The 27,168-nt window shown below is 29.7% G+C and overlaps 3 protein-coding genes and 1 long non-coding RNA gene across 4 annotated transcripts in view; 2 read left to right on the forward strand and 2 right to left on the reverse strand.

Moving 5' to 3' along the window:
* Positions 1–8,018, forward strand: part of LOC144848701 (V-type proton ATPase subunit C 1-B-like) — a 70,117-nt gene extending 62,099 nt beyond the window's left edge. Inside the window, exon 10 of the mRNA XM_078705555.1 lies at positions 7,890–8,018. Coding sequence (XP_078561681.1) covers positions 7,890–8,003 — 114 coding nt within the window. The 3' untranslated portion in view covers positions 8,004–8,018. The remainder of the gene's footprint in view (positions 1–7,889) is intronic.
* A 178-nt stretch (positions 8,019–8,196) lies between these two features.
* Positions 8,197–10,146, forward strand: LOC144848725 (V-type proton ATPase subunit C 1-like). Its single transcript, XM_078705587.1, has 2 exons — positions 8,197–8,315; positions 9,796–10,146. Exons 1-2 carry the CDS (start codon positions 8,217–8,219, stop codon positions 9,889–9,891), a joined length of 195 nt encoding a protein of 64 aa, XP_078561713.1. The 5' UTR covers positions 8,197–8,216; the 3' UTR covers positions 9,892–10,146.
* Positions 10,147–11,352: 1,206 nt separating this feature from the next.
* Positions 11,353–14,360, reverse strand: LOC144848708 (G-protein coupled receptor GRL101-like). The gene is made up of 3 exons (XM_078705567.1): positions 14,294–14,360; positions 13,377–13,448; positions 11,353–12,494 (listed from the first exon to the last, which is right to left on the reverse strand). Exon 3 carries the CDS (start codon positions 12,377–12,379, stop codon positions 11,456–11,458), a length of 924 nt encoding a protein of 307 aa, XP_078561693.1. The 5' UTR covers positions 12,380–12,494; positions 13,377–13,448; positions 14,294–14,360; the 3' UTR covers positions 11,353–11,455.
* A 1,277-nt stretch (positions 14,361–15,637) lies between these two features.
* Positions 15,638–26,208, reverse strand: LOC144848726 (uncharacterized). The gene is made up of 3 exons (XR_013613909.1): positions 26,140–26,208; positions 16,641–16,712; positions 15,638–15,676 (listed from the first exon to the last, which is right to left on the reverse strand). It is a non-coding gene; the product is annotated as an uncharacterized LOC144848726 (long non-coding RNA).
* Positions 26,209–27,168: the final 960 nt, after the last annotated feature.

Here is a 27,168-nt window from a genome sequence, read left to right on the forward strand (position 1 = left end):
AAAAACAGTGGCAGGGTACAAAAACAGTGGCAGGGTACAAAAACAGTGGCAGGGTACAAAAACAGTGGCAGGGTACAAAAACAATGGCAGGGTACAAAAACAGTGGCAGGGTACAAAAACAATGGCAGGGTACAAAAACAGTGGCAGGGTACAAAAACAGTGGCAGGGTACAAAAACAATGGCAGGGTACAAAAACAGTGGCAGGGTACAAAAACAATGGCAGGGTACAAAAACAGTGGCAGGGTACAAAAACAATGGCAGGGTACAAAAACAGTGGCAGGGTACAAAAACAGTGGCAGGGTACAAAAACAATGGCAGGGTACAAAAACAGTGGCAGGGTACAAAAACAGTGGCAGGGTACAAAAACAGTGGCAGGGTACAAAAACAGTGGCAGGGTACAAAAACAGTGACAGGGTACAAAAACAGTGGTAGGGTAGAAAAACATATTTGCCTTGTACAAAAACAAGTGATTGGGAAAAAACGGTAGCAGGATATATATAAAAAGGTACAAAAACAGTTGTTGATTGGTACATAAACTGTTAAAGGGAACATACAGTAGCGGTGGCAGGGTACAATTTGCGTTGTACAACACAGTGACTGGAAACAAAAACGTTAGCAGGATATAGAAACTGTGGCAGGGTACAAAAACAGTGGCAGAGTACAAAATCTTGCATTCAGGACGCAGCCAGTGAGAGGGGAGGGGGAGGGTCACAGGGGTCCTTCCCCCCCCCCACCTAAAACAAAACAAAAATCGTCAAATCGCAATTTTATCAACTTGTTATCAACAAAATTGAAACAAACGACGTATCGGTGGAAAGTGCCGTGTTGAGTAATCACAAGTGGGAACAGTCGACTCTACAGTGCTGCAAACATCGCTTCGGGTAGTTTGATTTCACGCAACAACGCAAGAACATAGGAAAACATAGTATGCGGGGATACGGTGAACCTGGTCAAAGTCTACGGCAACTTACGTTGTCGAGCAAACCAAGGAAGGTTTGTTTTCACCTATTCTGTTATCTACATTAGTAATAATACAGTATGTTATGAAAAGCTTTTTTTCTCTGACAAATTACTGCAAAACAATTTAAATTAATTGATCAAGAGAGATTATAATTTGCAACATTGTTAACAAAATATTATTCAAACAGTTGTTGATATCTGACAAAAAAATTAATAATTGATTTATGGTGGATGAATCAAAATTTGTCTTTAAAGTTCTTGTTATAAGATCATATTATGAAATGATGTAATAAATAATAATATCTTACTGTGTTAAACCTACAATGTAGATATTGATATTAATACAACTGTAATTTTAATTAAGAAATTAAGACAAATTTGTAATAAACAAAGCAATACACTTACAGTTCTTTCAATGCTGTCAAACCAGCAAATACATTGGCTGGCAATGTACTTATTTGATTACCATTCAAGTACCTCAAATAGAAAAAGAATGCACAGAATAATGGAGTAATTACAATATCAATTATTTTTGTCTTTCTGTTTCCTCAAATAATGTTTAAATTATCTACATTAGTAATACTACATTATTAGTATAAATTAATTAATATTTTAAATAAGAATCACTGCAAGAAATTTCAATAGATTGATTGCAATTATGAAAGAGGGTGGCAGGGTACAAAAAAGGGCAGGGTACAAAAAAAGTACATGGTACAACCACCTGTGTTGTAAAACACAGTGGCAGGATATAAAAACCATGGCAGGGTACAAAAACAGTGGCAGGGTACAAAAACAGTGGCAGGGTACAAAAACAATGGCAGGGTACAAAAACAGTGGCAAGATATAAAAACAATGGCAGGGTACAAAAACAGTGGCAGGGTACAAAAACAATGGCAGGGTACAAAAACAGTGGCAGGATATAAAAACAATGGCAGGGTACAAAAACAGTGGCAGGGTACAAAAACAGTGGCAGGGTACAAAAACAGTGGCAGGATATAAAAACAATGGCAGGGTACAAAAACAGTGGCAGGGTACAAAAACAGTGACAGGGTACAAAAACAGTGGTAGGGTACAAAAACATATTTGCCTTGTACAAAAACAAGTGATTGGGAAAAAACGGTAGCAGGATATATATAAAAAGGTACAAAAACAGTTGTTGATTGGTACATAAACTGTTAAAGGGAACATACAGTAGCGGTGGCAGGGTACAATTTGCGTTGTACAAGGGAGTGACTGGAAACAAAAACGTTAGCAGGATATAGAAACTGTGGCAGGGTACAAAAACAGTGGCAGAGTACAAAATCTTGCATTCAGGACGCAGCCAGTGAGAGGGGAGGGGGAGGGTCACAGGGGTCCCTTCCCCCGACCTAAAACAAAACAAAAATCGTCAAATCGCAATTTTATCAACTTGTTATCAACAAAATTGAAACAAACGACGTATCGGTGGAAAGTGCCGTGTTGAGTAATCACAAGTGGGAACAGTCGACTCTACAGTGCTGCAAACATCGCTTCGGTTAGTTTGATTTCACGCAACAACGCAAGAACATAGGAAAACATAGTATGCGGGGATACGGTGAACCTGGTCAAAGTCTACGGCAAGTTACGTTGTCGAGCAAACAAAGGCAGGTATGCTTTCACCTACGCAAGAACACGGGAAAAACATAAAAACGTGTAGTCGGGTTCGGGGTACGCAGGATGAATTAGGTCAAAGTCTATGGCCAGAAACTGATTTTGGGTTTACAAACCTCTCAAACAAGCCAAAGGATAGCAAGGGTAAAAAACTAAAAAGTAAGATGATTTTGGTCATTGGTAACATGCTGCATGAGAGTGTCTTTTCTGGCCAATTAGAGGTGCCATTTATCATGTTATGTGCGAGAGTACCATTTCAGCTATCTAGGGGTGTCAGTGACTCGCAGTGACCCAAATAGTTAGTGTCCGAAATCCAACATCGCCCCTCCCCCCCTTTGACAGAATACGTAAACAAAATGGTAGGGTACAAAAAATGAAACAGCATGCAGGATAAAGCATAGCAGGGTTAAACAAATGAAGGTAACCCCTGTTAGTTCTTCAGAAGCGAGGATGGGAACGGGATTGGTGGTTGCCTCTAGCAAGGCACAATTCATTCATTAAGCCTACTTACAATTCTGTTACTGGATTATGATCATTGTACTGAACAAGTTGTGTCTGTATGATAGTATTCCATGTATAACAAAGAGTATAATTGAGAAAATATTTACAATCGCAAAGTCTTGGGCATACACTTGTTTCTGTTAAAAATATAAAAATATTATAAAATGAGTAAATAATAAAAAGTAATATTTTATTTAGTTATCACAGTAGGCCTATACAGCATACAAAATCAGCAGTCAGTTGGCTGAAAACGTTTGTTTGTGGAGAAATATATATTAAAAACAAATACAAATTAAAATGTATAAAAGTTGTAATACTTTCTACTACAGTTACTAGTCTATCAATATAGAATATGTGTGACTTCAATGTAGATAAAAAGGAAAATTGCTGAAAAAATGGTAATGTTGAAGATATCAGTGGCTGGATCTCAATGGAGATACAAATAAAATAAGCAAAAAGATAAATCCAAACGGTCAAGTAAAACAGCCAGAAAGAAATTACAGAGCTTACAGGTAACATTATGCCTTCCTCAGTGTAGGGGTACATGGAGATAAGTAACAATACAAGCTAGACATAGGCTGCTGATTATAATGAAATTTATAAGAATTAAATTAGGCAAAAGGCAGGCAGGCTTTCTGCGCAACAGATAATATATTTTTAATAATATTTTTTAAATTATGTCATAACCAATAAGAATAATAATTAAATTGTTGTATCGTCATGATATCATTGCTCTTAATGATCATGGTGTCATTTGATTGAACTTGTCAAACTATTAATTTCATCAAATTTCAGTTATCCTATAATAGAGATAAAAAACTGTTTGGATTTCTTTTGTTTTCTGTAAGAGAAATGCATGTTTATTTATCATTGATCGTTAATTGTCCTAGGGAGTAAAATATTTTAGGGCTGTAGCCACGAGTATCTGCCGCATGCCTCTCCCTGTATCTTAATTTTCCAATTAACTAATTTATCCTACCTACTGTAAATGTTATGGATTCGTGCGCGTGTTACGAGGGAAGTGCAAACAACTCCTGGCTTTGTGGCAGGGGTTGTCAGGGCCCGTGATTGAGATAAAAACAATGCTACTTCAAAAAAATAATAATCAATAATATTTTAATTGTCTCAATTTTAAGATAAATATATTTGTTTCGTTATTTGTTTATCTAATTATAACCGGAAACATATATATATTATAGACTATATTCAAATCACACATTTGGCTTAACAACCTCCTCATTTGAATAAGCAAGTTGTAGGTAGGGTTCGAGTGAAATAATAATAAAAACGATAAAATCAGTAAAACAAAACAAAAAGTATTGTTATATAAGTGTTTGTTATGTGTGAAAAAATATATCAGTAACAAAATTTATGTATAAAAAATTACCATTTTAGCACTTAACAATTTAATTATAAAAATCTCTATTATTTAAATTTATTTATTGTTTGATGGTAAAATAATATTATTACGGAATCTGCAAAAGTCAGTAAAGCAATCTTACCAATTATTCCTGAACCATGACTGGAACCAAAACTCAAACCAGAACCAGAACGATAACAGCTGGAAAAGAGCAATGCTACAAAGAGCATGAGGGGTTTAAAGATAGACATCTTAAACAACCTACAGTGTATCCGAGTAGTCAAGTTAAATTTACCCCTGCGAGTCAGCTCAATTTGCGAATTAAACATGTTTTTGTTTAAAGATTACTTTTAGTAGTGAGCTAGTGAGTTTTAATAATTTAGGTAAATCATTTCACCAGATGTACTAGGCCTATACAAGTTTTCTGATGACAGTCTTAATGGTTCATCTTAACATTCAATTGTTATTTGAAAATATTAATATTAATGTCAAAGAGATTATACCACCCTGGTAATATGCTAATAACTTTTTACCAAAACAATGATACTGTATATTTATTAAAGTTTTCACATACAATAAATTGTTGGGAGAAGATTAATTATTTTACGTGTTTCTATCTAATTAGCTAGTAGTTTTGTATGTATTTTTTGTATTGTATGTTTTTCTAATGAATAAAGAATAATTAATTTAATTATGACCAATAAATTTCTCCAAAAGAGCTTTCCTCCACTTGCCACATTAAAACTGACATTTGGTAGTAAACATCAGTTTAGTTCTTAGGCTGTATTTCAACTTAATATTGGTAAAAAGATAAAAAATACAAACAAAATATTTTGGAATACATGGCGTTTTATACTTATAGTCTTGATCTGTTTTTTCGAGACAAAAATTAAGATACCAACTATTGGATTAGCATAAAAAGACAATAACTATACAGACTTGGGGCAAATCTAAGTAAACAGCAACTACTTTACAAGCAAGTGTAATTTACCCAAATATGGTAGTGATATGCCCAAATATGTTAGTGATATGATGTCATCATGTCTATATATGGGAACATAACATTGAATATCACAAGGGGTGTTATGAGGTCAATATTACAGTTATGTTCTTACCTAACTTTGTACCGATATCTGACAGTTCAATTGTTTAAAGATTACCTACCATAGCGTTTCTAGTAAGTGTTAATAATTTAGATAAATCACTTCACAAGATGCATCCAATGAAGAGTTTCACTGATGAAGTAGTAGGCGTAATTGTTCATGTTAATATTTAATGAAAATTCATCTGTTTTGCTAATGTAATAGAGATACTGTACTAACACTTTGGTTCACAAGTTAACATCTCTTAACATTTAACTGTTTACATTCACTATAACAAAAACATTTATTTAGAAACAGTTCAAGAAATAAAAGCAGCATACAATAATTACAATAACTTAATAATGGTAACATTAAAAAAGAAATGTTTCAGAGATCAGAAAAAGAAGTAAGAACTTGTCAAATACCAACCACTAAACAAAAACAACAAAAAAGCATGACAAACCATTAGCTAATAGTAGATCTATAAATTATAATCATAAAAAAAATTCATAAATGTTTTAGATATTTCATTTAACAAATAAAAAATCGAAGTAATGTTAAACGTATAATGTTGTTTCCCTCTATTATTGCATAATTTCTATTTTTTCTTGTGTTTTTTTCTTTTTCGATAAAACAAACTTGATTTGAATGAAGAAATATGCATTAAATAGGATCCCTCCCGGTCACCTCATTGAAACTAGCTACTGTACTAACACTTTGATTCACAAGTTAACACCCTTATCTCTCTTAACATTTAACTGTTTACATTCAAAGTAATATTAAACGTATAAAGTTTGTGTTAGCTGTTTCCCTCTATTATTGATCTCATCGTTTTTATTTTTTTCTTAGGTTTTTTTTTTTTGATAAAGAAAACTAGATTCGAATGAAGAATAATATGATTTTAAATAGGATCCCTCCCGGTCACCTCATTGAAACTGGCTGCGGGCATTGGCAGGATTTTTAAAAAGGAGAGGATTTCAGAGGAGTGGAGTACACAATCGGCTGAGTACAGGCTATAGTGGCAGTATTTACCAATCGCACATGTGTGTTATTTCTTTTAAAAATATGAAGAATTTCACATTTAAGGAAATTTTTTAAATTACAAGAGTAAATGTTTCTCTTAAGTGTTGAAGTGTAATGGTGAACGGTCACAGGACCGACAACTTACTGTAGCCTTTAAACATCATATTTTGGAGGATCATAATTACCTCGGTAAATGCAGAAGAAAACTTGTTTAACTTAATTATTCGGTAACTTTATTCCTCTAACTAATTGAATATTTATGAGGCGTGACGCAAGTGTGGGCATCATATGACCATATATTAGTAGACGCGGAAGAAAGCAATGAATTATTTAATATCTTTATTCCTCGCTTAATGAATATGTATGAGGCGTGACGCAAGGGTGGACAGTCATATGATCGTACATCAGTATTTTCCTACAGTAGGTAGGTTTTAGATAGAAAACATAATTATGCAGTTTCCTACTCTAACTTAAAGATATATTATCCCCTGAATTTAATGTCATATAATAGTTATTCACTTTGACCAAAAACTTACTGAAAAAACTATAATTTTATTTAAAGCAAAACATTGTCTGTCAGAAAATTGGTTTTTGGCTGAATTTAACTGTTTATTTTGTCTTTTTATAAGTGCAAACATAATTTTTGTTTCTTTTTCTACGGAAGTGATTACCTTTATTAAAACTACAAAATGGCCTATTTGATTTATTAATCTTCATTTTTCATGTTTTTCAGGGACAGTACATCTTTAATAATATCGAATGTTTATTACACCTGATGTAAATATTGACCCAATTCCTTTATAGCTTAAAACAAGCATTATTAAACAAGGAAAGAAGAATTGTCAATCTTCTCGGTTTTCAATAAAATTGGTTTCCATCATTATCAGATAAAAATATCCATATAAAAATTAACATACTACACATTTACAACTTTTGAGAACAACAGATCTCAGAAGTTGGAAAAAAAAATATATCAAAAAGTTTATAAAAGCATGTCAAAACTATAGAGGGCATTATAACATTTTGTTTTGTTAAGATAGTGGTATACTGCAGTATAATAGCAAACATGGATAATATGTCAGGTGTGCCAAAGGCTGATAATGCGGTGCCAACTGAATTCAAAGTATTAAACAACAGATAAATTTATTTAGTTAGTATCTAGAGACGCTTGCCGGAATGGCTGCCCATGAGATTTCACTCATGTGCAGTGTATAAGAGATAGGAGTTCCATGTCTTGCGCCACTTCGTGGCGTTATAGTATCTTTGTGTGCGCCGCTCAACCAGCAACTCGCTTTAAAATAAATTACTGCCACATCTTAATTTTATTTTTACAGGGTCCTTTAGTACGATGGTTGAAAATCAACTTTAGTGAAGTTTTTATGGCTTGGATTCATGTGAAAGCGCTACGAGTGTTTGTAGAATCAGTTTTAAGGTACTGTATGTTGTGATGTGCATTTTGCAATTAAAAATATTAACTCATTTCATATCATATGTTTTAGGGAAAAGAAACCCAACCACTCAGTGATATTGCTAAAATAAATAATAATGTAAAATGGTTAACATGAATATCTGTGGGAATAAAATGAAGGAAAAAAATAGTTGAATCCATTACATTATAGTTGGTGTTTTATTATCTATAGACTCACAGTAAACTTCAGGGGATGCTTATTCAACCATACAAAAAGACACAGCGAAGATTGAGAGAAGTTCTACAACAGAAATATGTTCATCTTGATGGGAGCAGCGTTGGTGCATCTGAGGTAATGAAAGGTTTAGGTTCAGTCCAATGCGTGCATTTAGTATGACTAAACAGTTCCAAATTACTTTTACCACTACCTCTCAACTGGGAAAAAAGAAATAATGTCCAAACTATAGAGGGTGATATAACATCAACAAATATATCAAACTATAGAGGGTGCTATTAGCTATAATTGTAAACATAGGTATATTATTTTTTCGCATATTTAACAATGTATGAATTTATTATAAACATCATACGGACCGATATTAGTATGTTTTCTTTTCTCTTATCAATATATAGAGCCTAGTAGTAGCAGACCTACTGTAGAAATTACACATTTTCAAATCTATATATAAATTTACGTAAGGGCAAAATTCGGTAAATCGCACGTTATTTCTAGAATTTTTACTCGATGGTATATAAAGTTGGTTCGTACTTTCGGTACTGATTTTAACCACCTGATGTAATCCTGTTTACTAATTAAATTGAGTTAGATAATTAGTTATTGACAATTAAAACGAATTTAGGTTCAACGATTTTCCCCAAATAGGGGTGTTTTCCGATCATGGTATACACTGTCTAATGGATATCCATCTTGAAAAATACCCGCACACAATAATACGAGGATGTTTCGGATTTTCCTATCTCCTCCTAGGATAATTGTTTTTAATAGCTGAAAACCGGTTGAACAGCTCGAGTACAGCATCATTTTCTTTAAAAAATACTATTTTGATAGATTTAATATACGTTTATACAAAAGGATTGCTTGGCGATGAATGGAACATTCCAATCTCTCCCCACATTTGGTATAACACAAGTAGGTAAATTTATGTGCCTTTCGGGGATAAAATTAAAAACCTTTGACATTAATACATAAACCATTTTTGTCCCATTTGAAGCACAATTTTTTTTATTTACTGTGAGTGTGGTGGTACTGTTTAAACACATAATTAAACTTTAATACTGACAGTTGCTTCTTAATAGTATTAATTATTAATTACAAAAAAATATAAAAGTCGTCGTGGTGTATCGTTACATGTACTTTACTATTTCAATCGACTATGACAGTGACAGTTTCAATAAAGTATTAAATCGCAAATGTTTAGTGGTTTATTATTTATAAAACATAAAAACAAATATACGGATAAAGAATATACTTAAAAATGGTTCCTCTTTGCACCCACCCTCTTACCATCCCTCAACCCTAACATGTTACATACAAAACACGACCTAGATGGACCATCTAGTTATACAATATTTATATAATATATATTTTTTTTAAAGAATTTAAATAGAAATTTAAATTTAGCACAAGAGCAGCAAACGCTCAAAATATCTCGAGAAGATTCCTGTGATTATATCGGGAGAGTTGTGATGTCTGAAAATACATTGATATTGATTGCATTCATTGCGATGATACAATAAGTAAAAGTGTTTGCATGCAAAATAAGTGCGTATAAATTTTTTATTACCTCATAATAATTTTCTCTTTTCTTCAGACGGTCCTTGACATCCCAGGCATGACAGTGGCTCAACAGCAATATTACCAGTACGTGTATTACCCAATTGAAATTAACTTTTGGGACAGGACGTGAAGATAATTCGCTCATTATGCAATAATAGGGTATTTTTAAATTGGATGAATAATAGGTGAAATAAAATTGTAAGGGAGGGTGTATGTGTATAACGTGGTGTTTAGTAGATGGTTATAGATTGTAATAGGGACTTTTTGGTCAACAGCTTCAACCTTAAGTTGTAACAACATGCATTATGTATGCATGCCCATTTATGCAGATTTGGAAAAGACCTCGAATTCAAATAAATTTCAATTGGTAAGCGATGGATCTGATTGGCCAATTACTTGCACTACATTCTCTTGTGTAAAACCAAGCTTAAAGGTACTAACTTGTATGCTAGCAAAGTTGTTGCATATCATTAGTGACGTCACCAAGTGATACTAACCGCGTAATATTTGGTAAAAAGTGTTTTCGCGAAAAGGTGAAAACTAGAGAGCTTATCAAAACACAATTGAAGATTGAGGAAATTTTCATTTATATTTTTTATTTGCAGTGCCCGCAAGTAAAAGGTGTAGTTTAATTATAACCATGTCGATTTACTAGTATATTAAAGCTAAAACATTATTCACTTAATAAAAACGCAAAATCCATTTCACATTTGAGTGTCACTGACTATATGTGTGAACACAAGTTAAGTTGAGGATCAAAAAGTCTGTAATAAATATTAAAGTAAATCTATTAAATATAAATACATGTTCTGTATATAATATGCTTTATGAATTCATTTTAATATATTATATATAAAAGGTATATAAATAAGTAAGTTAATTGTACTAAATTTCTTTAAATATTATATTATTTTGTGGTAACTATTTTCCTATGCTTCTTCTCAGACTAGATTCTAGATGGTGATTAAGATTCGGCTTAATATTCATAAAAAGTTTGTCACACATGGCGTGTCATACTATACTTGAGCTGAAATTAAATCATCTTCTTAACCACTTGCTGCAAGTGGCGCTATGTAAAAAGAAACAATTCTTGAAGACTTATGGCAGAAAAAAAATTTGATTTAAGTAAATATGTTATGCTCATTTCGTTCAAACTGCACACATCAATTATGCAAATCAATTACGCTTGTTGAAAAGCATCATCAAATTAATTTATTTTGTGTTGCCCAATCACGGTGTATCATACAATTCCGGTCATCGAATCCTTGCACATTATGCCCAAGAATACATTAAGTTGAAATTAAAAATGTATTTAGAATGTATTGTAGAATACAAAATATATGAGTAACATTCCACGTCTAAAACTATAGTAAATAATAATTACGTGTATACTAAATTGTTACTCGATGTCTGTTACTATCGAACAGAATATACTAATATTTATTATATATTGTGGAATATAATAAAATAATGACAAGTTAAAAGTTCATTTTTTTTTTCAGATTTTCTTTTGTATAAATAAGTTTTTTGGTTTCATGATTAAAGCACTCTTCCCTGATTAAAGAAAGTTATATAACAAAGTAATAATTACACCAACAATGAAACTTTGATTTAAGCATTAAATAAATTTTAAAAAGTACACATAGAATTTACATCACATATGGGGTTAATCAATTACACATGGGATCAACGAATCACATAGGCCTAAGTGGAATTTGTGTAACTGCCGGTTGCCGACGTACTTTGCATTTAAACATATAGACGATTGTGTAAAGATACGGATTGACTGAGGAGTTTATAGGGATGATGAATGTCGCTGCCCAAACATATATGTCATCAGGAATTCTCATCCAATCCATCTCAGAACCAATTGCCATTACTATAATCGGACCCCAGCAACAGAAATCAGTGAAAACTATCAATCCGAGTTTTCTCGCCATTTTTAGTTGCTCCTTTCTCATCTGCCTTCTGTTTACAGTGGCCCCCGATCTCTTAACAGATAAGAAAATCGTGAGGTAACTCACTGCAATTACGACAAATCCGATGCCATTAAATGCAACAAAAATGGTTATAGCATACTCCCAACCTGGCCACCGACTTCTGGTTAGAGGTAATGCCAGGCACACACTTTCTTTTCCGTAATAGTTATCACTAAAGTACGATATTTCAGCAAATTTTAGTTTGTTTACTGCTGGAAGAAAACTCAGGACAATCCAGAACAACCATGCGAATGCGATTATAATTTTACACTTTTTACTATTGAGACGATTTGTACTGAATGGATTCACAATGTTAACAGCACGGTCAATGCTCAGCATCATCAGTGTGAACACTGAGCATTGCCCAGAGAGTGTAGAAATAGCCCCGGCAAAGCTGCAAAGGAAACTGTTCTTCCACTCTCTTGCAACTTCAGAATACCTTCCTCTGTAATGTATGTCTGCACTTGAAATGATGATCAGATAGACTGCCATCAGCATGTCAGACGCGGCAAGGTTAGTTATAAGAATGGTTTGAACTTTGTTAACATTGTTATTGTTACCTGTGTTGTCCTTTTTCAATCGTCGAGATATGATGACAACTGAATTACCAATGACAGATGATATTCCAATTATCATCATTAAAACACGGAGAGGTTCACTTTTTAGTAGATCTTCACAAGAAGAAAAAGCATCAACGGGTGTGCAATCATCAATGACGCCAACAAGACAACACAGGCGAGAGAAATCCGAGTACCTGTTAAATTAATTGTAAATAGTTTTCTAATAAGTTTAGTGATTTTAGCTTTTGGAAAATAAATGTTGTGAGAATACATTAAAATATTGTACATAGTAAACCTCTAAAAACTTACAGTAAACATTATCAAAATCAGTTTAAAAATCACTTTAAACAGGATTGTCGTGATATGAAGCTCCATGGATATATCATGGATAAAAAATATTGTCGGCATCTCACACATACAACACATTATCTCGTATGTATATGACTTTCTTGTACGTACATTATTATCTTGTATGCCTACGTACAACTTATTATTATCTCATACATACGGCTTATTATTTCATGCTTATTAGGAATAACTTGGAAATTTGGTTGAATTTCAAAGAAAACTATTTTTATTCATTTAATTTGAATCCAGCTAGCATGTGACAATTTCAGAATGAGATGAGGTCAACAGATATGACACTGTTTTTTACCAATGATAACATACCTGTGAACCTGTGCCACCAATAAATTATAGTTGCAATAAATAATTTCAATATATTATGAAGACTAGAGGGTCAAATGGCCAAGCTAAAGAGCCACCAATTATCGTTATAGGTACGAGGCCGACTCCTACTGTAGTTCTAGTGGTGGAACAAGTCTTCTTGGGTAATTAGGACTATAAACTGTAGGTCCAGTGTACATAGTTTGTCCATCTGCACTCTGAATTCAATTTGGGATGAGTAGGGGATTACACCGGTGTACTGATTCACAAAATAGCCCCTGTAGCAGGGGATTACCACCTATATATCTGATAGCTATACAATATAATAAAAATAAAATAAATAATACAGCATTAAGTAACTACAACAATAATATTTGTCATGGCATATATGCAGGTCTATCAGTACTTACAATATTTTTAAGTTTGTTAATTCTTCAAACGTCCTATCTCTGTACACCTGTAAGTTGTTACCCCTTAAATATCTAAAAAAGTAATAGACGGAAAACAAAAATAGAATAAGGTATAGTAACGGTTAGTATAAGGCGACTGGTTGCAAATTTCCTATTTTGATTTGAATTAGTAAATTCAATTTCTTCTTTAGATTTTTAACTCAATATTTTTTTTCCACACTTTTTATTCCCTTTGTTTTCCTTTGATACGCCGTATATTAGCATTTTCTTAATTTGCTTATTTTTACGAAAACCCTTGAAAATAAGTCTGATGACTTTCATGGTCCTTGTACCTATTCTGGTTGTCCTTGTCTGTTTCTCATTGTTATTTGATGTAGTTTAAGTTGTTTTAAATTTGATAATTAAAGGAGTTTTTAGAAAATAATTAAAGTAGAGTAGAATGTTAAATGATTGTAGTAGGTATAATATAATATAATCCAATTTAAACTATGTTTCAAATTTTTTACTGTGTAAAAAAACAGTTATGAATAAACCTTTTGTTCTGTACACAGAAATACTCATAAACATTTTGAAAACTACAATGTTATTTAATATTATTTCATCAATTACATCTTAAACTTTTTTAATCGAAATCAATTCATAAAATGAAAACCAAATAATCATACAGTTCATGCATGAATGCAACTGCATATGAAATATGAACTATAGTGTTAACTTACAGATGCCACCGCACATGAGAAGTACTCAAGGTATTCTCAAAATGTAGGTCTACTTAGTATAAAGTACAAACACGCAAAGCTACTGTAAAGTATTTATTAAATTATCAGCTTTTGTTATGCAATCAAATCAGACAAAAATCAAATGAAAACCAAATAATCATAAGTAGTCATCTGTATATAAATTATAGTGCTACTTACAAATGTGAAAGTGATGAAGCAAAAGGAGAGAATGCATCAGGATCTATGGTAGTTATAGCATTGCTATCTAAACTCCTGTTGAAAGATAAATTAATAATAGACAACAGATATTGAGTAATGCATCACATTATTAAAAAATATATAATTTTTATTATCATAAGTAGACAAATTTTAAAAATAATAACATTTTATTTGTATAGATATATTAAATAAAAATTAAATTTCATGACTACATTATTTTATTCTGTTGCCAAAAATGTTTACATTATTAGACTACATAATTATAAGTTTCAACTCTTATACTTGAAGCATGTCAAAATAATATACTACAGTATTGGCTGGCAATGTACTTATTTGATTACCAGACAAGTCCCTCAAATAGAAAAAGAATGCACAGAATAAGCACATGGAGTAATCACAATATCAACTATGTTTGTCTTTATGTTTCCTAATGTTTAAATTAGTAATACTACATTATAGTTACACTGCATATAGTATAGTGTCAACTCTTATGCTTGAATGATGTCAAATATACTAGTTTAAAAAGAATATAGTTTTTAATTTGCAAAAATCACTACAAGAAATGATATTTCTACACAAACTCACTCCAACAAATTTTAATTAATTAATTACAATTATGAAATATTATTATTAAAAAAACTATTATTTCAAACAATTACAGATTAAGATAAATTTGTAATATCTGACAAAAAGGATCTATGGTATTTATAGCATTATTGTTCTCTAAATTGCAGTTGAAAGAAAAATATAAATATCACATTTGATTTTAAAAATACATAATTTTCATTATCATAAGTAGAAAAAAATGTTTATTTGTATAGTTAAATCAAATAAAAATTAAATTTCATGACGTCATTATTTTATTATTTCACCCTGTTGCCTAAAATGTTTACATTATTAGACTGCATGATTTTAAGTTTCAACTCATATAATTGAATCATGTCAAAATAATATACTACAGTATGTTATTAAAACCTTTTTTTTCTCCTCAGATAAATTACTGCAAACAATTTAAATTAATTGATTGAGAGAGTATAATTTGCAACATTGTTAATAAAATATTATTTCAAACAGTTGTTGATATCTGAGAAAAAAATAAATAACTCATTCATGGTGGATGAATCAACACTTGTTTTTAAAGTTCTTGTTATAAGATCATATTATGAAATGATGTAATAAATAAGAATATCTTACTGTGTTAAACCTACAATGTAGATATTAATATTAATACAGCTGTAATTTAATTAAGAAATTAAGACAAATTTGTAATAAACAAAGCAATACACTTACAGGTATTTCAATGCTGTCAAACCAGCAAATACATTGGCTGGCAATGTACTTATTTGATTATCATACAACCACCTCAAATAGAAAAAGAATGCACAGAATAAGCACATGGAGTAATCACAATATCAATGTTTGTCTTTATGTTTCCTAATGTTTAAATTAGTAATACTACATTATAGTTACACTGTATAGTATAGTGTCAACTCTTATGCTTGAATGATGTCAAATATACTAGTTTAAAAGAATATAGTTTTTATTTTTTAATTCAGACAAAATCACTATAAGAAATGTTATTTCTAGACAAACTCACTCCAACAAATTTTAATAATTTGATTACAATTAGAATTATAAAAGAGAAAATAATTTTAAATATTATTATTAAAAAATTATTATTTCAAACAATTACAGATTAAGATTCTTTATAAATTTGTAATATCTGACAAAAAGGATCTATGGTAGTTATAGCATTGTTCTCGAAATTGCAGTTGAAATATAAATATTATCTATCACATTTGATTTTAAAAATACATAATTTTCATTATCATAAGTAGAAAAAAAACATTTTATTTGTATAGTTAAATCAAATAAAAATTAAATTTCATGACTTCATTATTTTATTATTTTACTCTGCTGCCTAAAATGTTTACATTATTAGACTATAATTATCATGATTACTCTTATACTTGAATCATGTCAAAATAATATACTACAGTAGGTTATGAAAACCTTTGTTTTTCTCAGATAAATTACTGCAAACAATTTAAATTAATTGATTGAGAGAGTATAATTTGCAACATTGTTAATAAAATATTATTTCAAACAGTTGTTGATATCTGAGAAAAAAATAAATAACTCATTCATGGTGGATGAATCAACACTTGTTTTTAAAGTTCTTGTTATAAGATCATATTATGAAATGATGTAATAAATAAGAATATCTTACTGTGTTAAACCTACAATGTAGATATTAATATTAATACAGCTGTAATTTAATTAAGAAATTAAGACAAATTTGTAATAAACAAAGCAATACACTTACAGTTCATCCAATGCTGTCAAACCAGCAAATACATTGGCTGGCAATGTACTTATTTGATTATCAGACAAGCCCCTCAAATAGAAAAAGAATGCACAGAATATAGCACATGAAGTAATTACAATATCAACTATGTTTGTCTTTATGTTTCCTAATGTTTAAATTAGTAATACTACATTATAGTTACACTGCATAGTATAGTGTCAACTCTTATACTTGAATGATGTCAAATATACTAATTTAAAAAGAATATAGTTTTTAATTTGTAACTCAGACAAAATCACTACAAGAAATGTTATGTCTAGACAAACTCACTCCAACAAATTTCAATTAATTGATTACAATTATGAAAGAGAAATTAGTTTTAAATATTTGTATTAAAAAATCATTATTTCAAACAATTACAGATTAAGATTCTTTTGTATTCTTTTATTTGTAATATCTGACAAAAAGGATCTATGGTATTTATAGCAATGTTCTCTAAATTGCAGTTGAAATATAAATATATATATCACATTTGATTTAAAAAATACATAATTTTCATTATCATAAGTAGAAAAAAATGTTTATTTGTATAGTTAAATCAAATAAAAATTAAATTTCATGACGTCATTATTTTATTATTTTATTATTTATTAATTTATTTTTTTATTTTATTTATTAAACTTTATCACTGCATACAAAGACAGCGAAAAGAAAGGGATGAACAGGTGACAAGCACCTCTATCACATCCCCCCTTAACATATACATAACAGTAACAAAAATACATACAAACAAACATACCAACTGAACTATTGATGCCGGCAACGTGATATCCACATGCATGTGTTATTTGGGTCAAAATTGTTTTTAAATTTTTCACCGTAAAATTTACAAACAGGTTTATTGAAAAGTAAATGAGAATTGTTAGACCTGATTCGATACGGTAACTGATTCCAAATGGGGATAATCCTTTGAAAATATGATAATTTGTGAAATTCAGTTTTACACTTTTTGTACATAAGAACATGCTGGTCAGATGCAGTTCTTGTAATTCGACAACCTTCGGTAGAAGAATTAAATGTTACATAGTTATCAATTTGAATATCGTAATGACCATATTTGCACTTGTGAAAAAGCTTGAAATCAGCTACTTCTCTTCTGTAAGAAAGCGGTAGGAGATTAAGCTCGTCAAATCTTTGTTTGTAATCAGATTCGGGATAGTAAAGGATAAATTTAGTGGCCCACCGTTGAATTCGTTCCACTTTAAGTAAATTACGTTTAGAGGTTCCACTCCAGATAGAGCTACAATATTCAAGATCACTCCTTATGAGAGCTTTATAAAGGATTAACGCAACCTCAATTGGTGCAGTATAGCCTATTGCACGTTTTATCATACACATTTTCATATTGCATTTTTTAACAATATTATCAATATGTTCATCCCAACACAAGTTGGATGCTACTTTTACACCAAGATCCTTAACAGTTTGAATTGAAAGGATTCAACCATTCATGTGATAAGCATATGTAATGGGACGTTTAGAACATGATAAAGATAAAATTTGACATTTAGAAGGGTGAAATTTCATTTCCCATGTATTACTCCATCTAATAATATCATTAATATCCATCTGAAGCAAATGACAATCATCAATGCTATTGATTGATTTGTAACACTTGGCATCATCTGCAAATACAGTAGAATTCGTGGTAGAGCCTGGCAAGTCATTAATGTATAACAAGAATAGCAGGGGTACCCATTATGGACCCCTGTGGGACGCCTGATATGACTGGTAACCAATCGGAGCAGACGCCTTCAATCACAACACGTTGTTCTCTGTTCGAGAGGTACGCCTTAAACCAATCATGGAGATGGGAGTGAAACCCAAACGAGCGTAGTTTATGCAAAAGGAGTTTGTGAGATACACTGTCAAATGCTTTTGCAAAATCAAGTTAGATCACATGAGGCAAAACTCTCCCTTAGCAGAAATGGTCCACAGGCGTATCAAGAGTGTCAGCCCTTTAAAACACACAATTGTAATTTGATTATATTAACTGCCCATCAAATACAACCCAAGGGTACTATTAGGTCATTTACAACAAGGTCACCTGGACAGCTCATGAAAATTCCTACATGGTTTTCAACAATTTCTGTAGTGAAGTGTCTGTCACACTCCAGCTGGCCTCTCATGTGTGTCAAGATAAACAATCAGAACTCCTAAATTGTTTAAAAAAGACCAAGATTTATTACCCGGATTTTTTCAAAAACCCGGGTGAAATGGACTGATTCTGCTAAGGGAGAGAAATGCCTAATGATATCAACTTGCCCAGCGCTATCCAGAATTGAACTGGCATTATGAAACACAGTCAACAGTTGAGTAACTGTAGAGCGGCCCTTAATGAAACCATGCTGTAGAAAATGTAACTTATCCTTAATAATAGGAAAAACAAGATTAAAAACAGCACGTTCCATGACCTTACTGGCAGTACATAATAACGAAATTGGTCTATAATTTGAAATCTGCTGTCTATCACCTTTTTTAAACACAGGTACAACATTGGCTTTTAGCCAGTCTTTTGGAAAAACACCTGAATTGAGTGACATATTGAATATATAACAGAGAGGTGATACGATTTGAGCGGCACATTCTCTGAGAACTCTAGGAGACATATTGTCATGACCAACTGCTTTAGTAGTCACGAGGGTTTCACGAATGTTAAGAACATCCAATTCATCAACTTGAATGTTACCTAACGACATGTTATTAAGTAACGGGATGTCGGGTAGCCCGCCATGAACATTAGCTTTAGAGAAATTAAAGAAAAAGTGCTTGTTAAACAGAGCTGCTTTATCTTTGGCTTAATTTGCTGATAGGTCACTACTGTGTAACACTTTAGGTAAACACTTAGACTTCGTTTTGGCTCAGAAAAACGACCAGAATCTTGTTGGGTTTTTAACAATAGTTTCGCCGAGACCATTAATGTAATTTGTATATTTATAAGAGATTAGGTTTTTTAAACGGTTACGAAGTTTACGAAAGACCGCCCATTTAAGGGGGGATCCTGTTTTCTTAGCCCGTATCCATACAGTATATTTCTTATTTCACTCTGTTGCCTAAAATGTTTACATTATTAGATTGCATGATTATAAGTTTCAACTCATATAATTGAATCATGTCAAAATAATATACTACAGTATGTTATGAAAACCTTTGTTTTTCTCAGATAAATTACTGCAAACAATTTAAATTAATTGATTGAGAGAGTATAATTTGCAACATTGTTAATAAAATATTATTTCAAACAGTTGTTGATATCTGAGAAAAAAATAAATAACTCATTCATGGTGGATGAATCAACACTTGTTTTTAAAGTTCTTGTTATAAGATCATATTATGAAATGATGTAATAAATAAGAATATCTTACTGTGTTAAACCTACAATGTAGATATTAATATTAATACAGCTGTAATTTAATTAAGAAATTAAGACAAATATGTAATAAACAAAGCAATTATACACTTACAGTTCTTCCAATGCTGTCAAACCAGCAAATACATTGGCTGGCAATGTACTTATTTGATTACCAGACAAGCCCCTCAAATAGAAAAAGAATGCACAGAATATAGCACATGAAGTAATTACAATATCAACTATGTTTGTCTTTATGTTTCCTAATGTTTAAATTAGTAATACTACATTATAGTTACACTGCATAGTATAGTGTCAACTCTTATACTTGAATGATGTCAAATATACTAATTTAAAAAGAATATAGTTTTTAATTTGTAACTCAGACAAAATCACTACAAGAAATGTTATGTCTAGACAAACTCACTCCAACAAATTTCAATTAATTGATTACAATTATGAAAGAGAAAATAGTTTTAAATATTATTATTAAAAAATACTATTTCAAACAATTACATATTAAGATTCTTTATAAATTGGTAATATCTGACATAAAGGATCTATGGTAGTTATAGCATTGTTCTCTAAGTTGCAGTTGAAAAATAAATATATATATCACATTTGATTTTAAAAATACATAATTTTCATTATCATAAGTAGAAAAAAAACATTTTATTTGTATAGTTAAATCAAATAAAAATTAAATTTCATGACTTCATTATTTCACTCTGTTGCCTAAAATGTTTACATTATTAGACTATTATCATGATTACTCTTATACTTGAATCATGTCAAAATAATATACTACAGTATGTTATGAAAGGATTTGTTTTCTCAGATAAATTACTGCAAACAATTTAAATTAATTGATTGAGAGAGTATAATTTGCAACATTATTGTTAATAAAATATTATTTCAAACAGTTGTTGAAATCTGACAAAAAACAAAAAATAAATAACTCATTCATGGTGGATGAATTAACACTTGTTTTTAAAGTTCTTGTATAAGATCATATTATGAAATGATGTAATAAATAAGAATATCTTACTGTGTTAAACCTACAATGTAGATATTAATATTAATACAGCTGTAATTTAATTAAGAAATTAAGACAAATTTGTAATAAACAAAGCAATACACTTACAGTTGTTTCAATGCTGTCAAACCAGCAAATACATTGGCTGGCAATGTACTTATTTGATTATCATACAACCACCTCAAATAGAAAAAGAATGCACAGAATAAGCACATGGAGTAATCACAATATCAACTATGTTTGTCTTTATGTTTCCTAATGTTTAAATTAGTAATACTACATTATAGTTACACTGCATAGTATAGTGTCAACTCTTATACTTGAATGATGTCAAATATACTATGTTAAAATAGAATATAGTTTTTAATTTATAACTCAGACAAAATCACTACAAGAAATGATATTTCTAGACAAACTCACTCCAACAAATTTTAATTAATTGATTACAATTATGAAAGAGAAAATAATTTTAAATATTATTATTAAGAAATTATTATTTCAAACAATTACAGATTAAGATTCTTTATAAATTTGTAATATCTGACAAAAAGGATCTATGGTAGCATTGTTCTCTAAATTGCAGTTGAAATATAAATATATATATATATCACATTTGATTTAAAAAATACATAATTTTCATTATCATAAGTAGAAAAAAATTTTTATTTGTATAGTTAAATCAAATAAAAATTAAATTTCATGACTTCATTATTTTATTATTTTATTCTGTTGCCAAAAATGTTTACATTATTAGACTACATGGTTATAAGTTTCAACTCTTATACTTGAAGCATGTCAAAATAATATACTACAGTATGTTATGAAAGGATTTGTTTTCTCAGATAAATTACTGCAAACAATTTAAATTAATTGATTGAGAGAGATTATAATTTGCAACATTATTGTTAATAAAATATTATTTCAAACAGTTGTTGATATCTGACAAAAAAATAAATAACTCATTCATGGTGGATGAATTAACACTTGTTTTAAAGTTCTTGTATAAGATCATATTACTGAAATTATGTAATAAATAAGAATATCTTACCGTGTTAAACCTACAATGTAGATATTAATATTAATACAGATGTAATTTAATTAAGAAATTAAGACAAATTTGTAAAAAACAAAGCAATACACTTACAGCCATTCCAATGCTGCCAAACCAGCAAATACATTGGCTGGCAATGTACTTATTTGATTACCATTCAAGTACCTCAAATAGATAAAGAATGCACAGAATAAGCACATGGAGTAATTACAATATCAACTATGTTTGTCTTTATGTTTCCTAATGTTTAAACTAGTAATACTACATTATAGTTACACTGCATAGTATAGTGTCAACTCTTATACTTGAATGATGTCAAATATACTATGTTAAAATAGAATATAGTTTTTAATTTGCAACTCAGACAAAATCACTAAAAGAAATGTCATTTCTAGACAAACTCACTCCAACAAATTTTATTTAATTGATTACAATTATGAAAGAGAAAATAATTTTAAATATTGTTATTAAAAAATTATTATTTCAAACAATTACAGATTAAGATTCTTTATAAATTTGTAATATCTGACAAAAAGGATCTATGGTAGCATTGTTCTCTAAATTGCAGTTGAAATATAAATATATATATATCACATTTGATTTTAAAAATACATAATTTTCATTATAATAAGTAGAAAAAAATGTTTATTTGTATAGTTAAATCAAATAAAAATTTAATTTCATGACGTCATTATTTTATTATTTCACTCTGTTGCCTAAAATGTTTACATTATTAGACTGCATGATTATAAGTTTCAACTCATATAATTGAATTATGTAAAAATAATATACTACAGTATGTTATGAAAGGATTTGTTTTCTCAGATAAATTACTGCAAACAATTTAAATTAATTGCTTGAGAGAGTATAATTTGCAACATTGTTAATAAAATATTATTTCAAACCGTTGTTGATATCTGACAAAAAAATAAATAACTCATTCATGGTGGATGAATTAACACTTGTTTTAAAGTTCTTGTATAAGATCATATTACTGAAATGATGTAATAAATAAGAATATCTTACTTTGTTAAACCTACAATGTAGATATTAATATTAATACAGCTGTAATTTAATTAAGAAATTAAGACAAATGTGTAATAAACAAAGCAATACACTTACAGTTCTTCCAATGCTGTTAAATCAGCAAATACATTGGCTGGCAATGTACTTATTTGATTACCATTCGAGTACCTCATATAGAAACAGAATGCACAGAATAAGCACATGGAGTAATCACAATATCAATGTTTGTCTTTATGTTTCCTAATGTTTAAATTAGTAATACTACATTATAGTTACACTGCATAGTATAGTGTCAACTCTTATACTTGAATGATGTCAAATATACTATGTTAAAATAGAATATAGTTTTTAATTTGTAACTCAGACAAAATCACTACAAGAAATGTTATGTCTAGACAAACTCACTCCAACAAATTTCAATTAATTGATTACAATTATGAAATATTATTATTACAAAAACAATTATTTCAAACAATTACAGATTAAGATAAATTTGTAATATCTGACAAAAAGGATCTATGGTATTTATAGCATTGTTCTCTAAATTGCAGTTAAAAGATAAATATCACATTTGATTTTAAAAATACATAATTTTCATTAGTATCATAAGTAGAAAAAAATGTTTATTTGTATAGTTAAATCAAATAAAAATTAAATTTCATGACGTCATTATTTTATTATTTCACTCTGTTGCCTAAAATGTTTACATTATTAGACTGCATGATTTTAAGTTTCAACTCATATAATTGAATCATGTCAAAATAATATACTACAGTATGTTATTAAAACCTTTTTTTTTCTCAGATAAATTACTGCAAACAATATAAATTAATTGATTGAGAGAGTATAATTTGCAACATTGTTAATAAAATATTATTTCAAACAGTTGTTGATATCTGAGAAAAAAATAAATAACTCATAACTCATTCATGGTGGATGAATCAACACTTGTTTTTAAAGTTCTTGTTATAAGATCATATTATGAAATGATGTAATAAATAAGAATATCTTACTGTGTTAAACCTACAATGTAGATATTAATATTAATACAGCTGTAATTTAATTAAGAAATTAAGACAAATATGTAATAAACAAAGCAATACACTTACAGGTCTTTCAATGCTGTCAAACCAGCAAATACATTGGCTGGCAATGTACTTATTTGATTATCATACAACCACCTCAAATAGAAAAAGAATGCACAGAATAAGCACATGGAGTAATCACAATATCAATGTTTGTCTTTATGTTTCCTAATGTTTAAATTAGTAATACTACATTATAGTTACACTGTATAGTATAGTGTCAACTCTTATGCTTGAATGATGTCAAATATACTAGTTTAAAAGAATATAGTTTTTATTTTTTAATTCAGACAAAATCACTATAAGAAATGTTATTTCTAGACAAACTCACTCCAACAAATTTCAATTAATTGATTACAATTATGAAATATTATTATTAAAAAAACTATTATTTCAAACAATTACAGATTAAGATAAATTTGTAATATCTGACAAAAAGGATCTATGGTATTTATAGCATTGTTCTCTAAATTGCAGTTAAAAGATAAATATATATATCACATTTGATTTTAAAAATACATAATTTTCATTATCATAAGTAGAAAAAAAACATTTTATTTGTATAGTTAAATCAAATAAAAATTAAATTTCATGACTTCATTATTTTATTATTTCACTCTGTTGCCTAAAATGTTTACATTATTAGACTATATCATGATTATTCTTATACTTGAATCATGTCAAAATAATATACTACAGTATGTTATGAAAGGATTTGTTTTCTCAGATAAATTACTGCAAACAATTTAAATTAATTGATTGAGAGATTATAATTTGCAACATTTGTTAATAAAATATTATTTCAAACAGTTGTTGATATCTGACAAAAAAATAAATAACTCATTCATGGTGGATGAATTAACACTTGTTTTAAAGTTCTTGTATAAGATCATATTACTGAAATGATGTAATAAATAAGAATATCTTACTGTGTTAAACCTACAATGTAGATATTAATATTAATACTAATTATTTGATTACCATACAAGTCCCTCAAATAGAAAAAGAATGCACAGAATAAGCACATGGAGTAATTACAATATCAACTATGTTTGCTTTTATGTTTCCTAATGTTTAAATTAGTAATACTACATTATAGTTACACTGCATAGTATAGTGTCAACTCTTATACTTGAATGATGTCAAATATACTAGTTTAATAGAATATAGTTTATAATTTGTAACTCAGACAAAATCACTACAAGAAATGTTATTTCTAGACAAACTCACTCCAACAAATTTTAATTAATTGATTACAATTATGAAAGAGAAAATAATTTTAAATATTATTATTAAAAAATTATTATTTCAAACAATTACAGATTAAGATTCTTTATAAATTTGTAATATCTGACAAAAAGGATCTATGGTTGCATTGTTCTCTAAATTGCAGTTGAAATATAAATATATATATATATCACATTTGATTTAAAAAATACATAATTTACAGTATCATAAGTAGAAAAAAAAACATTTAATTTGTGTAGTTAAATAAAATAAAAATTAAATTTCATGACTTCATTATTTTATTATTTCACTCTCATTATTAGACTATATGATTATAAGTGTCAACTCTTATATTTGAATCATGTCAAAATAATATACTACAGCAGTAAATTACTGCAAACAATTTAAATTAATTGATTGAGAGATTATAAATTGCAACATTGTTAATAAAATATTATTCCACACAGTTGTTGATATCTGACAAAAAAAATTAATAATTAATTCATGATGGATGAATTAACATTTTTTTTTAAAGCTCTTGTTATAAGATCATATTATGAAATGATGTAATAAATAAGAATATCTTACTGTGTTAAACCTACAATGTAGATATTAATATTAATACAGCTGTAATTTAATTAAGAAATTAGAAAAATGTGTAATAAACAAAGCAATACACTTACAGTCTTTCCAATGCTGTCAAACCAGCAAATACATTGGCTGGCAATGTACTTATTTGATTATCAGACAAGCCCCTCAAATAGAAAAAGAATGCACAGAATAAGCACATGGAGTAATTACAATATCAACTATGTTTGTCTTTATGTTTCCTAATGTTTAAATTAGTAATACTACATTATAGTTACACTGCATAGTATAGTGTCAACTCTTATGCTTGAATGATGTCAAATATACTAGCTTAAAAGAATATAGTGTATAATTTGTAACTCAGACAAAATCACTACAAGAAATTAAATAAATCAATGTTAACTTTTTGGTTAAACCAGTTGACAAGTACTTACTTGCTACGTTTCAGCTACTTTCAGTAGCCTTGATCACGCAAATGACGTTGACATGATGTTCTGTCATTCGTCATAGTTCGGTGACTTGCGCCATCTTTCGTCTGATGTTCAGCTTTCTGCTGGTGTCCCCCTTTGGATGCTCGGGTGTCCCTTTTTATTAAGTCATCATAGATGTGGCTCAGTTCATGTCCTCCCTGGTCTCTGTTGATGTTCATATTTGTTTTTCTTATCCAAATGGCTTCTTTTATTTTTCTTGATAAGTAGTGTTGTTCTTTGTCTAATATTTTTGTATTTTCAAAATCCGGTATGTGATTTTCTATGGTCACGCCACCATAGAAAATCACATACCGGATTTTGAAAATACAAAAATATTAGACAAAGAACAACACTACTTATCAAGAAAAATAAAAGAAGCCATTTGGATAAGAAAAACAAATATGAACATCAACAGAGACCAGGGAGGACATGAACTGAGCCACATCTATGATGACTTAATAAAAAGGGACACCCGAGCATCCAAAGGGGGACACCAGCAGAAAGCTGAACATCAGACGAAAGATGGCGCAAGTCACCGAACTATGACGAATGACAGAACATCATGTCAACGTCATTTGCGTGATCAAGGCTACTGAAAGTAGCTGAAACGTAGCAAGTAAGTACTTGTCAACTGGTTTAACCAAAAAGTTAACA

The sequence above is a fragment of the Antedon bifida genome, chromosome 7 (genome assembly GCF_963402885.1).
Source record: "Antedon bifida chromosome 7, ecAntBifi1.1, whole genome shotgun sequence".
Taxonomy (NCBI): domain Eukaryota; kingdom Metazoa; phylum Echinodermata; class Crinoidea; order Comatulida; family Antedonidae; genus Antedon; species Antedon bifida.